General features: G+C 34.9%; 1 protein-coding gene across 1 annotated transcript in view; it reads left to right on the forward strand.

Moving 5' to 3' along the window:
- DACH1 (dachshund family transcription factor 1) overlaps positions 1-17,995 on the forward strand; it is a 437,658-nt gene that overhangs the window by 168,894 nt on the left and 250,769 nt on the right. Inside the window, exon 2 of the mRNA XM_070408964.1 lies at positions 10,585-10,700. Within this exon, the coding sequence (XP_070265065.1) occupies positions 10,585-10,700 (116 nt within the window). The remainder of the gene's footprint in view (positions 1-10,584; positions 10,701-17,995) is intronic.

Below are 17,995 nucleotides of genomic sequence, written 5' to 3' on the forward strand. Positions count from 1 at the left end.
AGCATGTGTGTGTGTAAGGGGGATGTGCCTCTGTTGATGTTTCCTTTCTTAGCACCCCTTCCTCTTCTTCAGTGATTAAACTAACTCCTGTTTAATCACACTTTATCTTTTCTGAGTCCCCCTCACTATGGCATTTCCACAACACTCCTGTGGAACGTGTACTGCAGTACTTAACAGGATTTTTGTGTGTGTGATTCTTTACATATCTATCTATTTCTGAAAATAGACTGTGGGCTACTTGAAGTCAGTGACAAATCATTGTGGTATTTTCAACACACCTTGTAAGGTCAGACACATTAACATTTAATATTTGTTGACTAAATTAACAAATATACAACAGAGGCAGATTGCATGCTGCTCACGGCTTGATCTCTGGGCCAGATTGCCTTCGTTCACAACCTGGCTCTTACTACTTTTTTAAAAAGACAATTCTTTTAGGCAAATATTAGGTTTACAGCAAAGTTGATAAGAAGACACAGATATTTCCCAAACACTCCCTGCCCCCTCACATGCAAAGTCTTTCCCATTATCAACATCCCCCCACCAGAGTAGGTCATTTGTTATAACTGATGAATCTGCATTGGCACATAATCATTTAAAGTCCATAGTTTACCTTAGGGTTCTCACTTAGTGTTTTACATTCTATGGGTTTGGACAAATGTACAATAACATGCATGCACCATTATTGTATCACACAGTATTTTCACTGCCATAAAAATCCTTTGTGCTTTGCCTATTCATCCTTGCCCCCACTCAAGCCCAATCTACTACTTTCTAGGTGTGGCATATTGAGTAAGGCATTTTACTTTGTCTCAGTTTCCTCATCAATAAAATAAGGATAATAATAGTATTTATTTTAAAGGTTTGTTAAGAATATTAAGATTTAGATCACATAGAGCCTAGTAGTTAGTCAACATACACAACTGTGATTTTTTAAAAATGTTATGTACTAATCTAAAACAAAGTGAAAAATTTTGGAAAGTATTGGAAATGGCATCCCTTACAGAGGACAGTTCGATATTATTTTGACATTGAAACAATGGGTGTATACTTGGACCAAATTCAAGATAATCTGCAAGAACAGATTGATAGTTAACCAGGGCCACTATGAACAGGGCCATGGCATGTGCTAGTGAAATTAAAGACTGGATACATTGCTTTTAGTTCAAACAAAATGTCGCTGTTGGTAATTACAGAGAAAGTCTCGTCATTTAAAATTCAAATAGACAAATTACAAGAATCAAATGTTTTCTTTGTGACTATGGAGTTCATACTTTGAATAAAAGATTGGTTTAGAGATTCCCATGTCTTACTTGGAATAATTTTAATATTAAATTTTGTAGAATATGATTTTGAGTTATGAGAGGAACGGTGAGGGAAAAGCCAATAAAGTTTTAACTCCTCCCAAAATTTTAAGAAAGCCATTTACAATTGTTTCCAATTATTTCGGATTTGTCTCTTTGGGGATTTTAGTCAGTCTTTGCAGATAACTGTAAAAAAGATGTGTATGGGGAGACTCATTTATGGCTTGGATGCTTATGGGAAGAAGAGAAAATTATATTGATTAAATGGTTAAAATATTTAGCTCTCTAGATAAACATGTCACTAAATGAAATTTACAGTGTTCTCTCTGGAGAAAATATCATACACATGAATGTATATTGCATGCTACAGAAATGTAAAAATAAATAGTATTAAATTGATATTTCTTTAATTAAAACTTTCAGTTACATTAAGCTGTTTTTTTAATTCACAAAATAGTTATAAAACATGACCACATTTTTATGGTAAATCACTAGATATACTTTATAAGGTGTCATTTACCATTGATGCAAGTAAATAATTTAAGTGGAAGCAAGAATATTTCAAGACTTCTGATAAAAATTAATCTAAGAATATATTCACTCAGTTAAGCAATTTAAACAAAGAAGAATACATTAATTGTAAGGTTAATATAACGAATATATTTCATGGACTTAATATTATTAATGTAGAGATTCTAACAATGGAGAAAGGGACTTCAAACATTAAGGACTAGATTATCTCAAGTATGTAACCTGTCAAACAGGAACTCTGTTTTGTAGTTCTGACTGTCATTAATGGTTAACACTTATCTACAAATACTTAAGGGTAGTAGCTTAGTCATATTCCAATTTGTTTTAACTTTTATTTTGTGGTGTTTTCTCATTTAGTATTTAATAATTCCAACTTACCTCGATACTTCAAATATTTTTTCAATGATCTTTGAAAAAGGTTTTGTATCAAATAAATTTCCTGTACAATTTCAGGTCTAGATAGTGTGAGTTTTGCAAAGAGATGCATCATTTCTTTTCACCAGAATAGCTACTGTCAACTCCTGTTTTTTTTGTTAGTGATGATTTCAGTTTACCCACTTTAACCTTGTGTTTGAGTAATTATCAATTCATATCAACACTTAGAATATGTGAATTGCTGCTTTCCAGGTCCCTGGAAAATAACTCTCATGTGACAGTTGTCATGTAACCAATGTATGACACAAAATATGGTTTAGTGATGTTAAGAAATGAGGAATATCCATAATTTGAATATAATCATACTTTTAGGAATAACATATTCGTTAAGAGCACATGTCTCTAAACAAGCTTCCTGGAAAAACAATAAATATAAAATAAAATAGTAAATGCCTATTTTACCACATTCTTAGAGATTTATAATACATTAGAGGCCTGATGCATAGATTCGTGCACCAGTGGGTTTTCTCGGCTGGCCTGCACCCTCTCGCAATCTGGGACCCCTTGGGGGATGTTGGACTGCTAGTTTCAGCCCAGTCCCAGCAGGCCAAGCAGAAGGACCCCACTGGTGCACGGATCCTTGCACCAGGCCCCTAGTATGCATACAAGATCTTTGGTTAATCTCTTCCCACTCTTCCCCCTGACTTCTATCCCTCTGAGATTCATCAGCCTGTTCCATGTTTCCATGCTTGTGCATTGAGCGTCTGCCCCTGGTGGTCAGTGTGCATCATAGCTACTGGTTGAACAGTCAAACGGTTGGACACTTAGCATATTAGCCTTTTATATATATAGATAGATACTTGCATAGTGAAAGCTCTGAGAAATTGTCCCACAAAACAAAAATATTAAAAGCATTGGGGATTTGTAAAGTATTTCCACAAAATACATGTAGGTTTAATAGGTTTAATGGACATTTCCCAAATTAATATGAGCACAGAACCTTTTTTAATATTTTATTTTTAGTTCTTTTAACTAGTAATTTAATTTTGTGTATTTGTATATGTATTTGTTTAGTTAATGTAAAGAGTTCCTTGCCCTCTTAGTCTTACTCAGGCTGCCATAACACAATACCATACATGGAGTAGCTTAAATAACAGCAATTTAGTTTCTCATGGTTTGGAAGACTGGAAGTGCCAGCATGGTCAGTTTCTGGTGATGGCTCTCTTCATGGTGTGTAGACAGCTGCCTCCACTCCGCACCCTCACATGGCAGAGAGAGAGAGCAAGCAAACTCTCTGGTGTCTCTAATTATAAGGGGACTAATCCCACAGGAGGGCTTCAATGATAGGTCTTTATCTAAACTTAATTATCTCCCGAAGGCTCTATCTCCAAATGCCATCACATGAGTTAGGGTTTCAACATATAAATTTTTTTGGGAAACAATTCAGTTATAACAACTGGAATGTAAACAGTTGAGGTATTGTGTGTTTTGTGTTCTTCAGCCAGTAATCCTAGGGTGCTCTTCAAATGCCAGTGGGTGATCTTTTTATGCCTGTCCCAGGGAATTCAGTATTTTGGTGACTGTGGAAAATCATCTTTTTGATGAGTTAGTTCATAATCTATTCGTCGTGAGAACTAAACATGGCTGGGACACATGCCTACACAGCAAACACAAAACCTCTGAACAAATTTGGGATATGAGATTGAGAAAATGAGCACATTTGTCATAATTGCAAAAAAGTAATTTATCCTTTAAAGTTTTACCAGCTACAGGAAAAACACACACAACTGTATGCAAAAGGAAAATAATGCTATTCATAACCTCCTTGGATTATTTATATTGTTGCCTTTCAAAAGAACAAATAAACAAAAAATTCAACTAACAAATTAACAGGGCCTTTCTAAGGGAAAACTATCCATTTAAAAACTGAGGATTATAAATCAGCTGTTTCTTTTAGTGAAATATATTCATAGGTTAATCTTAAGAGGTCATTTGCATTCTTTTACATTGATGGATCAATTTCATGAGGTTAATTTAATTTAGAAGATATCAATAATTATTTGTGCTTTTCATATTTTAGATTAATTTTATAGTCACAAGGGTAATATTTTTACATATAATTATCTGCTTTTTATTAGAGATTTTAGAACTGAAATGGAAAAAAAAGGAAAGATTAAGAGGATAAATTATGTCTGGTTTCTGCTACAGATAAAGATAAAACTCAAGCACTGATTAAATTTAGCCAGAATTATGGTTTGTCTACAATGAATTATCTGAAAAACATGACCAGAGTCACTGTAATGTTAAACAAATTAATTTTTAAAATTTGTTTTTATACTTTATACATAATATATGCTTATGTCAGATAAACTAAAATCTTCAGATGTAGAACTATGTGATTCTTCATCCACTGATAATACCTCCTAATATTTCAGTGTTTCTTCCTACTCTATTTTCTATACATATTTATTGCTTATTTAATTTAATTTCTCTATCTCTCTTGTGCTCTTTTATGTCCTTATTGTCATGTTTGTATTTTGCTTTTGTACTTTACTTAGAACACAAACATTTTCTCATAAATTCCTCATAAACATCACTCTTCATGACCTCATAATGTTCAAGTGAGCATTTAGATCATTAAGCAAATTGTATCTTTCCAATTAGAAATTAGAATATATGTGTGACATATATTTGACTATATACAGGGTGTCCCTCCAAAAATGTACACACACTTTGAATAATCATTGATTCCAATGGGTTAAAACTGAAAAGAAAGAAACATTCATCAGCCATTAGCTACTAAAATATGTATATATATTTTTGGGACATGCTCTATATAAAGTTGTCATATATCTTGACTTGGCTTTGAAGAAGCAGTTTACTAGAAAAAATTTACAGAATATAAACACACAATTGGAGTTTTCCTGGGGTGAATAGATTAGAGAAGGCAAATGAACTCTTGTAGATTAATGGAGCAAGCTGCTTTCACCCCTGAATGCTTGTTTTTGTCCCAAGACGAAAATCAATGCTCACTTGCTGCTATGTATTTTTCTTCTGCACTATTATCCCACAGGCTATTTAATTTTATTTTCCTTCTCAGAGAAGGGAGTGTTTTTTTATTCTTGCAACTCTAATATCTACTGTTGTACAGTAGTATCTACTTGCCTTAGATAAATGGATGAAAAAATTGAATGGTTGAATGGAATCCTTCTTTAGGCAGGTAGGATTTTGAACCATTATTTTTTTTGGTAGGTAGCTAACTACTTTGGCATTTCCCAATTTATAACCATCACAATCTCTGGATTTTATATGTTTTGTTTTTTTTGCTCCAGCTCTCAGGAAGATAACTGAACTTAATTTCTCAAAAATTACTGAAGAAATTAGCAGAAGATCATGTCTAGGGAGAAGTTTGGGGATTAAAAAAATCTGTAATGTACCCTCCCTCTAAAATTTCAAATGCCTCCAACTCTTTGATGCACTTAGCTTCTTATTAATGCACATCACTTTTGTTTCCTTTTGTTAAGCTTGTTTTGACTTCACCCTCAATAAGCACAATAAATGGACTAGGAAGAGTTGGAAAACATTAAATAGTTGTGGTAGAAAGACAGAAATTAACATGAGACATATTTAATGATGTAAAGTAAGGAGAGAAGTCTACCCAGTGATCTATCTTGCAAAGAAACCTTTATATTCAAAATTGCAGGGAAGGGTGTACCTGGGTGGATTCCTAAGTAAATGAGATATTAGGTTTTGGATTTGGACATCTCTAAGCCATTGTTCTCCTCTTTCAATGCAAATGGTTGAAAATACTTAGGGCTGCACTATGGCTCATGTGTGAAGCTGGCAAAAACAATTACCAAAGTCGTAAATTTGATTTCATTCAAGCTGTTAAGGGTAATAATTTATTTAAGTGAAGTCTTCTGCTTTGATTAGAACTAGGAGAGTTCAGCTGTTCTGATTCTCTGGAATAGAGCTCCTTGCTGTTGTAGATAAAGGAGATTTGAAGGTAGCTACTATTGGAACAATTGATCATTTCACAAGAAAATATTTTTGCTGTTTCACTTCCACTTTTCAGTTGTTGTGTTTTTTGTTTGTTTGTTTGTTTGTTTGTATTATCTCCCCAAGAATAACTTATTTCTAACAAAGCAAACAGGCCCACATCTTATAAAAATATCTTGATTTTATCAGATGTTCTGAGAAGTCAGGTAGCTTGATTTAGGCCACACCTTGTAGTAAATTGGTAGAGCCAGTATTTAAAGCCAGATGTGTCAAGGCAATGCAACCTGTGCTTTTGGCGACAGCACTACATGTCTTCTCTTGGAAGTCCCCTAAAGCTCTGTTGAAAGTAATTTAAATATTTTTGTAAATATTAACAATTAGGGCATCTCTCCTGAAAACAAACCCTCTAGCAGTTAGTGACCAAGACTGTACTAAGGCTGAAATACCAAGGAGACTTAATCTTGGTCATAAAGAGATAGAGGAAAGTCTTGTTAATAGAAAAAAAAATCCAACTTCCCCTCAATCAAGAAGTTGGGTATAACTCCTAGGAAAGGTTCCAAATAGTCCTATTAGCCAAAAGGGTAAGTGATTTGACTTCCTACAAGTCTTTCCTGCCATTCCCCTCCATTGTTTGCATATATATCTCAAGACCTTGCTCTCTCCTAATTTTAAACTAATCCTCATTTGGGTGTTAGCTGGTGGCTTTAGGGTGATACCATCATCAAGGGTATTTGCATTTTAAAGGAAGGCTTTGAAAGATCCTAAAGCTTTAAAACATAAAGTAATAAAAACCTCAAAAACATACATAAGAAAACCTCAAAAGCAGTAAATCTCTATTGGTGAATTGGAGGCAATGTCATAGGCTGGGCTGGTGATATTTGGGGTGAAAAAAGCTCACTGGGTCTGTTCTAACCACCACTTGAAACAAGGTGTTCCTACTTAGCAGTCTGACTTGTACTTCCAGAGCAAGGGCCCTGAGGACAGCTCCTGTGTCCTGAATGATAAAGTGCTTGTAAACCATTTCATTTTCTTTACAGGCAAAACAAATTAAAGGACGAAAATGTTTAAATCTTAACTTCCATCTTCTCTCCCACTTTCTCCATGGCATTTTGCTTGAGATCTCCCAAAGCATCTATTCTCTTTTTTTGGTCTTCTGGTGTATATTATCCTTAGACACAGAATTCCAAAGTTTACTGTTGTTCCTTACTCTTCATTTCCTGGAAACTTTGAGACCACTAGAATGGATGAGGTAGGATACCTGAAGAATTGAGAAAAAGCCTTCATAACTTGTGTGTTGAGGTTTATTTAAATACATACAGTGAAATTAAAAAATGAAATAAAAAAAATGAAATTTATAAAAGAAAATAAATACATATGATGAGCCAGGCCCTGAGCTAAGTTTGAAGGATCCAAAGATATATTTAATATACTCTCTGCCATACAGTCTTGGCAGATTCCATGGGCTATCATAGTACATAGAAAGGATACTAACTAAACATGATTAGTAAGAAGAATGATGAAGGGGATGGGAGTGGGTTGGTGCAGAAAGGGCTTTCCTGACAAAGAAGGCAGCATCCATAAAGGTAGTGTCAGAGGAGACAAAGCAACTTATGACATTGCTAGAAATTCAGTAGGGCCAAATAAAAGGGTGAGATTAAGAAAGTAGGCAAGGGCCAAGTTTTGGAAGATCTTGGTGCCATGATAAGGAATGTGAATCGTATAGGAAACTATTGATATTTTTAAGCAAGTGGAAAATATGGTTGAATTTGCATTTTAGAAAAATCGTCTTAAGAGTAATATGGAGAGTTGTCTTGACTCTAGACTCTAGGCTTCAAATGGGACAAAGTTGGGAGTAGATCTTAGAAAAGTTCAGAAGGCTGTAATCATAGCTCAAATAAGAAATAAAGGATTGACCTGGGAGATAGGAGTGGGAATAGAGAACAAAAAATGGATTACAGAGATGTCTTCAATGGGATGTTTTGAGTGTACAATGGAAGGAAAAGACAGCCGAGTCCTGGATTTTTGACTTAATCAAGTAGGTGCCATTTTACTGAACCAAGGAAAGAGGATTAGGTTTGTTTTTTTTTTCTTTTTTTTTATATTTTATTAACTTTTTACAGAGAGGAAGGGAGAGAGATAGAGAGTTAGAAACATCGATGAGAGAGAAACATCGATCAGCTGCCTCCTGCACATCTTCCACTGGGGATGTGCCCGCAACCCAGGCACATGCCCTTGACCGGAATCGAACCTGGGACCTTTCAGTCCGCAGGCTGACGCTCTATCTACTGAGCCAAACCGGTTTCGGCAGGATTAGGTTTTAATAGGTAAAATGCTGAGTTTAGATTTGGACAAGCGGAGTCTTACATTATTCTAAAACACCCAAAGAGATGACAGGCATTAACCTGTCTGAATCCCAAGAGCAAAGATCTAGGCTCCATGTATATATTTAGTCATAATTCCTTAGCATCTCACTGCTGCCAGTAGAAAGATCAGTCAGGTTGAATGGAGACCACTAGAAGGTTGTTGATTGGCCTGAGGCAAGAAACAGGAGTTCAAGGACCAGCTGGGGATAAAAAGTAATAATGAAGAATAAAAATAAGCAGCCAAAGAGAGACTTCAGAACAATAAGCTGGAGTGTCCTTATAGATTAGCAAAACAAACACATGATGTCCTTGCTCCCCAGGGTCTGGCCCCTGGCAGTAACTGCAGCCATATCAATCTCTGTTCCTCACCTTTTTGACCTCTTTCAGCCCAGTGGAAACAATCCTGTATATCTGTACATTTCATGTTTCCATTTCACTCTCAGTCTTTTCTTCCATTCTTTCTCTCCCTGTCTAACTCATCCTTCAGAATTCTCTTCTAAAGTTTCCACTGCCATGAAATCTTCTCTCTCTTCCCTCAACATGGAAGTCTTATCATCCAGCCTAACTTTCAATTAGTGATCAGATTGCAACTTTTTTATGACACTTAGCACATTCCAGCTTGCACCATAATTAGTATGCACCAGATTGTCCCCACTTCCCCCCCTTCACTCCTCCAAGGTATAAGCTTCTAAAGAACTCATTCTCCCAAATTAGCCTCCACAGTGTACTACTTTGAAAACAAGTGCTTACTAATTATTTATTGAATCAGCACACATAGTACTTACATTAAATAACAGAGGTAGGATCTTCTAGTCTTCTGATGAGGGAAAGAACCTCAGCTGAGGCTAACATGGAAATGCTAATTTATGAAGTTTGTATCTGAAAGTTTTAATATATCTAAGCAGATATTGACCAGATAAATGATGGAAAAGCATTTCATAAAAGCACACTCAAGATACAGAGGGTGAAAGTGGAAACATAATGATAAGTATGTTTGTTTCAAAAATTGCTAACATACATTCATGTTATTCTCATACAAGGATAGTGAATACTTGCGTCCTCCTCTCCTACTGCTTTTATTTTATTAAATTAATATTATACAATAGGCATTTATAATTTTAAAAATTAATCTTGTGTAATAGGTATGTAAAAACAAGCACTATTAAACCACAAACAGAAGGTATTTTTATTTATCTTATGTCCTCAAGGCAGATATAAGATGCTATACTGACAGTTTCTCAATGATGTCCTACAAATAATCCTAAGCCTTTTCAATGTATTTTAGTATATTAAAAGTAAGGCAACCCAGTGGGGCTGTTCATTTAAATAGAATAAGGGTTAAATGATAACTTGACTTATCTTTTTTATGACAAAAAATAAAGAAATTGCAAGACCTTTTCACACATTAGATATGTATTGTCATTTATCATCTAGATATCAGGCTAGCAGTGCAAAGTAATAAAACATATCATCGAAAAATGTGCTATAGGTCTGAATCACTCTTTCATTCCACCTCCCAGCTAACTGTAGTATTAAATCAAACAAGCAGAACATTTCCTTAGGCAGCCATTGCCTTTTAATTTCCTGAAGAACCTTAAAATATCATTCATTACAAGTACTACACATATTTGGTTTTTAAAAGTCTCATAAATCAATAGCAGGCTGACTGTAATAATTATTACAAGTTAGTGCATAATTTTCGTGCTGAAGGCTGCATGCAGAACTTTAGCATATGCAAACGAGGCAATTCAAACTGTGTATAGATATTAATATGAAGAAGCAGGTAACGAGGTGCAGGCTATGAATTATGCATCAAGAGTGGCTGATCTTCAATGAGGAAAATGAATTCAGCATGTAATCTAATTAGTGATGGAAGTCTATTACATCTAACTGCAAAAGCAACCGTCCTTGAAACAAATTTATTTACAGTCCATGTTACCACTTGAAACAACTTTGAAATGATGTGTAAGACAACAGCTTAATTGTAAAAATTTTTTGTTTGTTTGTTTCAGTTCTAGACCTGGAAGGCCTCCTAAGAGGACTCAAAGTGTCACTTCCCCAGAGAACTCGCATATCATGCCACATTCCGTCCCTGGCCTCATGTCTCCTGGGATAATTCCACCAACAGGTACAAGTGTGCTTATTTATACTAAAAATATTGAAAACCAGCTAGTGCCATAGCATATATAAATAATATATATGATATATATTTATGTAGACTTTTACACCCATTTGATTATGTTTTGTGTACACCAAGATGTTACTGAGGTAAATTTATTTCAAAACTGCTTTATAGTTATCATTTCTTTATTTATAATAAAATGGAAGAGGCTTATTTGAGCTTACTGTTAGAAGTTATTCTCATTAATCCTCTCACTAATATCAAACAACAACATGTTATCCCAGTTTTCCTATGGAGGAATCAAAACTCAGAGAGAGTGAGTGAGTGACTTTCCCAAGGCCAGGCAGCAGGTAAGTGTCAGTGGTTATGCAAACCCTTATCTTAGAACCCAGTTCTAAGTTTACATCTCATTCCATTACTGTTCCAAAATAGATTAAAATGCATTCAGAAAAAAGACAGTAACTATGTCCAATGGAAAGATCTCCTACTTTCTCCCAATCTAATACATTTCTATTAGAAACATTTGGAGGGTGTTTATTACTAAAATTTTGATAATGTATAAGAGAATAGCCATGACCACATAAGCTTTATACCATAAACAACTTAAATATCACACTGCATGCAAAATAACTATTTGATTTCCACCAAATAGTGTTCTGTTAATCAATGTTTTTACTCACTTGCACAGATTTTCCACTTTCCATGTTTCATCCAGACCCATGAACAAATTAAAATAATAGCAATAATGATGATATTATTTTAAAATATATAATATTTGCAATAATTATCTCCATAATAGAAGTATATTGAGGAGATATACATATAGACATAAGCATATAATTGCCATGGAAAAAGACTAGGAATTTTCATTTTTTTCTCTGAATTCCCATATCAACATGTTTTGTGTGTGTGTGTGTGTGTGTGTGTGTGTTCTTTTGTAACATTTGTCTTTCTCTCTTCTGTAATATTAGCATGGGATATATTTTTTCACATTCCATATTTGGTTGAAAGCTCCTTGAAAACAATGAATGTATTAATTCATTTCTTTTTTGTGGCAACATTTGAACAGTTTATTCACCTTTGTGGACCTTTATCAAACATCAGTTGAGCTGAATTTGAAGTGATTTATATGTCTGATTTTTTCAGTAAGGTACCACATTATAAACTTAACAGTAAATTATTTAAAGTCCCATGGAGAATTGCATTTTTATGCTAATTTTGCTGATGAAAAATCAAGATATAGAAATGAAATTAATAGCTGAAAATGACCCAATTGCAAAGCAACTGTCATTATTTCTATTTGTTTAGTTAGTCATATTTCTCAAACAGAATCCTACTGCCTGAAATTCTGATTACACAGACAATAGGGTGATGAAGGCCTGAGGTGGGGAGTGGAGGAGGGCTAGGAGGGGTCAATGGGAGGGGGTGGGGGAAGGGACATATGTAATACTGTCAAAAATAAAAATTAAAAACAATAAAAATTGTAAATTTGAGACATAGAAATGAAAAAGGTAGTGGTTTTTTAAGCTTTAATGGTTTTCATTTAACTAGATAAAATTTCCTGATTCAAATATTTGTTGTTGTTTTTATGTAGTGCAGAAGCCAGATGGAACTAAAATCTGAACTTTTCATATTTAATATTTGTAAGACTCAGGTGTACTAGAAGAAAAATCTAAGAATCTTTGTCAATAAATTTCATAATAAACTATACGTTTTGGAGATTTTAAAAAGTAATAACTTTTAATAATCATTATTCTATATTTGATAAGTTTGTGTTGACTGTCACATATTAATAAATGCAGTTACCTGATGAGCGAAAAGTGTTCTAGATTGTATTCATACTAGAGGCCTGGTGCATGAAAATTCATGCACACAGGGGAAGAGGGGTCCCTCAGCTCTCCGGGGGATCAGGCCTAAGCTGGCAGTCAGACATCCCTCTGGCAGCCTGGGAGCCCTTGGGGGATGTCCGACATCTTAGCGCTAGAGGCTCTCACCACCGCTGCTGCCCTAGCCAGCCATGAGCCAGCTTCTGGCTGAGTGGTGCTCCCCCTTTGGGAGTGCACTGACTACCAGGGGGCAGCTCCTGCATTGAGCATCTGCCCCCTGGTGGTCAGTGTGAATCATAGCAACCTCTCATTTCTGGTCATTCCACCATTAGGGTCAATTTGCATATTATCCTTTTATTATATAGGATTAAAAGGAAAGATCTGGTTCCAAATTGTCAGTGAACATTTACACTTTGAAGTTGAAGACAGTAAATAGTTTATTACCAAAAACATGATGAAATAGGATGATGTCATCATATTACGTGGATAGCAACACCTCACATGTTTAACACCATCAAGTGACTTTGCAGTACGTGGAGTTTGTGACTAACTGGTGATCATATGCCAAAACTCAAAATCAAAATATTAAGTTATTTTTGATAGGCTTCTTTCTGGCTTGATGAACAGAGACACCAAAGATAATTAAACCTGTCTTGTCTTTATGTGCATTTATTTTTGAATTAGGATCATTTCATTTATTTCTCTGGGCGCTGTTCTCAGACATTTTTTTTTCATTTACTTTTTTACTTTTGTTCTTTTTAGTATCTTGTGAACCCAGAAACCAGAAATTCTTTTAAGCTTATTAAGCATTATATTGAAAAAGACCTCATACAGTCATGTTCAATAGAAGGATGAGGAAATAGAGGCTCATCAGGAGAGTAAACTGAATTGAAAAGTGGTTCTTGGACAGTTTAGCGCTATGTAGAGCTCAGTGACTGGCTTTAAGACAAGGTGTGTGTGTTCATTATTGCCTATTTCACTTACTTTCAACTTTTAGAGATTGGTCCAAAGCTTTGAAATGGCCAAAAGTTTGCCTCTTGCACATAAATGATGTTATCTTAATATATTCAATATGATTACTCTTTTTACATATCATTTTTGTAGCTGGAGAAGTTTAGATTTTAAGGAATATAGGATAGATCCATCCTTGAGTTATTTACTATCTTAAAATATTGACCTGAAATCTAATGTTAAAGAAATCTTATAGTTCTCAAAAGAGTGTAACATGTTTCTTCTAGGAAGAACTTAGAATATTGGTGAAATATGATTCAACATGAATATATAGACTTTTATGTCCCAGGACTTTATTTATATTTGCTACATTCGTTTCCTATATTTGTTACTTTCTTTGAAAAAAAGATGTAATTTTTTCTTTCTAAGATGGGTGAAGTATTTTATTTATTTTTGTTAACCTCAAAGAAAAGTTATATATTGATATTGTTGACATTAAAAAAACTATTTTTTTAAACTATATATTTTTATTGATTTCAGAGATGAAGGGAGAGGGAGAAAGAGATAGAAACATCAATGGTGAGAGAGAATCATTGATTGGTTGCCTCTTGCATGCCCCACACTGGAGAACTACCCCACAACCCTGACCTGTAACCTGAATGTGAATCAAACTGCAACCTCCTGGTTCATAGGTTGACGCTCAACCACTGAGCCACACCAGCCAGGCCAAACTAGTTTGATGACATTTCTACTATGTTTTTGACTTGTGAGTTTATAATGTTAAAAATTTGTTTCCAATAATATATTTATTGTATCAATAGCTTTGAAAGACTTGGAAATCATGTTTCTAATACTAGTAAGACAAATAAATAAAGATGTAAGTCTAAAAAAAAAATAAGAAAATAAACTCCGCCCCCCCCAAATCTCAAATCTTCTCTGAGATTTAAATTGTAGTCTACCTATGAACATTGACTTGTACTTTTACACTCCTACTATTACCATTTGAAAAGCATAATGATGCAAATTTGCTTTCAAATTTGCCAGAATTGGTCCTGTGAGATAGAAAATTCATTAATATTTCCCTAGATGGTTTGGCTCAGTGTATAGAGTGTTGGCCTGTGGACTGAAGGGTCCTGGGTTCGATTCTGGTCAAGGACACATGCCCAGGTTGTGGGCTCAATCCCCTGTTGGGGACATGCAGGAGGCAGCCGATTAATGATTCTCTCTCATCATTGATGTTTCTATCTCTCTCCCCCTCTCCCTTCCTCTCTAAAATCAATAAAAATATATAAAAAAGAAAATTCATTAATATTTACAAATTTATAAAAATCTATCAACCTAATAATTTCCTCATTTTTTATTTTCAATAATTAAACATTGGACTTAAATAATATATTTTTCTGGAGGCCTCTGTTTATTTCAGAAAAAAAAAATGACTATTTTTATATTTTTAAAAGTCTTCTCAGTTCTAACATTACATATTTCAGTATCTTTTATTTACTTATCCACTTGTTTATTTATTTTTCCCTCTTACACTTCATAAAATGCATTGCTTTTTGTTTAAACTTTCAATATGCTTCTTCAACACATTAAAATGACTTTTTGAGTCATCTAACACAGTGTTCCAGATCACATTACCTTCATCTCCTTCTAAGTTATTTGAGATATGTCCCATTTTGAGCTTTAGTTTGAGTAGGAATATATAAGTTAAAAAAAAACAAAACCCCACACCTTTGAGATTGCTTATGGAGTTTTTATTTGTTTGTTATTTTGGTTACTTAAGTAGACTTGTGTGTAACCTTAGAAGGTGGTGTGGGCAGATGGTGATAATTTCCAAAATTTATGGTCTTCATCAGATGCCATAGCAACCAGCAGTGGAAGTCAATGAAAGAAAGAAGGCTCTTTGTAGAGCTTCACAATGCAATACCTCCTGTAGTGCTCCCTACATTGATTTGAACTGAACACATATCATAAATCATTTATTATAATAAATACCAGTTTGGTAAAAATTCATCTTAGCAACAGAGTTCCAATAACTGGAATTATGTATATTTTCCAGTTAAGAAAAGGGTTACTTAAGAATTCTAAATACTCCTCTCTTGTTCCAGGAGAGCAATTTGGCCAAATTCTGATTTTATCTTTAGGCAAAATTAAAACTAGTTTTGAAATACAATTTTATGTAAATACTAAAAGGTAACTCAATGAGTCCCAGATATTTGCATTTTACATCAAAAGAAAAATTATCTAATACCTAAATATTTTCAATTGCACTCAAATTAAATAAATGAATAATTTATAGTTTTGTTTTTTGGGCCTGTCTATTCTTTCTCAGTGACTTTGTAGGCACATAACCAATATGTGTTCAGGATAAATAAAGTAATTGAATGCACATAGGCATTATATTTAACATTTAAGAAATTATAAATGCAGTTTTATCTTTTTGGAACAATACGACACCAAGGCAATATTAACGGATAATTAATCCCATTGAAACATTATTCTCTTTAGAAAAAGATTGTAGCAAAGTATTTTCATGTGGATTTATAATTCAAAAACCTATTTTTAAAGTTTACATCCTTTATTTTTGATGCTAATTGTTAATAACCAACAACAACATCCACACTAATTCTTTTTGTATTATCAACATTTGTAATATTTTAAATCCTTAAACATTTCAACTTCTGAGGGGAAAATTCATAGTCTGGAAATGTGCCTTGTATGTTGAGAATTTTTTTTTTATAACGAAGTGTTATATCCCCTGGGGAGACTCACAAGTAATGATAACATAAAAATGCACAAATAAATGAATCAATCATCTTCATTAATAAACTAGAGGCCTGGTGCACAAAATTTGTTCGGGGGGGGGGGAGGTTGTCCCCTCAGCCCAGCCTGCACCCTCTCCAATCCAGATCCCTCTCACAATCCGGGACCACTGGCTCCTAACTGCTCACCTGCCTGCCTGCCTGATCGCCCCTAACCATCTCTGCCTGCTGGCCTGATCACCCCTAACTGCCCCCCCCCACTGGTCTGGTCACCCCTTACTTCCTCCCCCCTGCCAGACTGGTTGCCCCCAACTTCCCCCCCTGCTGGCCTTGTTGCCCCTGACTGCCCCCCACTCCGCTGGCCTGGTCGCCCCTTCCTGCCCCCCTTGCTGGCCTGGTTGCCCCCAACTGCCCCCTTGCTGGCCTGGTTGCCCCCAACTCCCCCCCCCACTTGCCTGGTTACCCCCAACTGCCCCCCCTTCCTGCCAGCCTTGTTGTCCCCAACTGCCCCCCTGCCAGCCTGGTTGCCCTATGCAGCCTGCTGTTCAGTTGTTTAGTCGTCCCTCACTAACCCCCTTGCCGGCCTGGTCGCCCCACGCAGCCTGCCGTTCAGTCGTTATACTGTTATTGTGATGTTATTGTGACGGTGTCCCGGGCAATTTGCATATTCCTCTATTATTAGTGTAGATTACAGATAACAATCTCCTGAAATGCCTTACTCAAAGAGCAAATATAATATAAACTATTTAGACCAGTGATATTTATGTAGTATTTGTATGTATGCATTTTCACATATTTATATATTAGAAACATTTGTGAAGTTTACTCACTAGACATTTTGAGGGTAGCATTCACAGTTTCTATAAGATGTGGACATAACTTTGAAGGTCATTATCAGACTCCCACATCCAACAAGTGGCTGGTCAAAGTATTGTGAGGGACCCAAGCATGGTGTGGTAGACATGCGTACAAACAGCCTTGGGGAATTTTGAACATTTTTGTTCACCTTGGTATCCCAGTGTGTAGAATATTGCTTGCTACAGAGCAGATATTCGAGAGAAATATTTGTTATATGAATATGACTAATATATCTTTAGTAATGTATTTCTGAGAGGAATTAAGCTTCAGAGATACAAATGTAAACATTGGTGTTATAATGCAGTCTGTAGTATCCCCCTAAGCATGGTTAGGCTCCATATGAAAGCTTTTGAGTTTAGAGCCTAAAAAGTAGCACTAAGTAAATGGAGGGCATTATTTTTTTGTTTATAGGTTATGATGACTACATTTATCATCAACAATTGGTGAAATTTATATCCCTAAATTGATGCTGTAGAGAAGCAATATTTACAGGAATAAAATGGCAAAGGAGAACATATTAGTCTTCAAAATTCTTTCATAACACTATATCATTCACTATGCCATGTAATTCTTTAAGGATTGGAATCCTCACTGAACCCAAAGTATCTTGATATATAACTAATTTAGTGCTTTTATGAATAAAATACAACTTATAATTTAACTGAATGTAAATATATCTTTGATATGAGGAGCTAGATAATAAATATACTTATTTTATTAAATGTATAATACACATTATCATCAAGCATTTCAATAAGTCACAATATGCCTTGGGTCTGTTACTACTGTAGAAATTCATAAGAAAATCTTTTTTTCTAAGCTCTTAGAGCAAATATCTGTTATTTTTAGATTTAATTATATAGTCATGTATTACTAGATTTCTGGACCGGCCTCTCCTCTACTT

This window comes from Myotis yumanensis, unplaced genomic scaffold (genome assembly GCF_028538775.1).
Source record: "Myotis yumanensis isolate MYYU_CA2020_CCGP unplaced genomic scaffold, mMyoYum1.0.hap1 SCAF_3, whole genome shotgun sequence".
Classification (NCBI taxonomy): Eukaryota; Metazoa; Chordata; class Mammalia; order Chiroptera; family Vespertilionidae; genus Myotis; species Myotis yumanensis.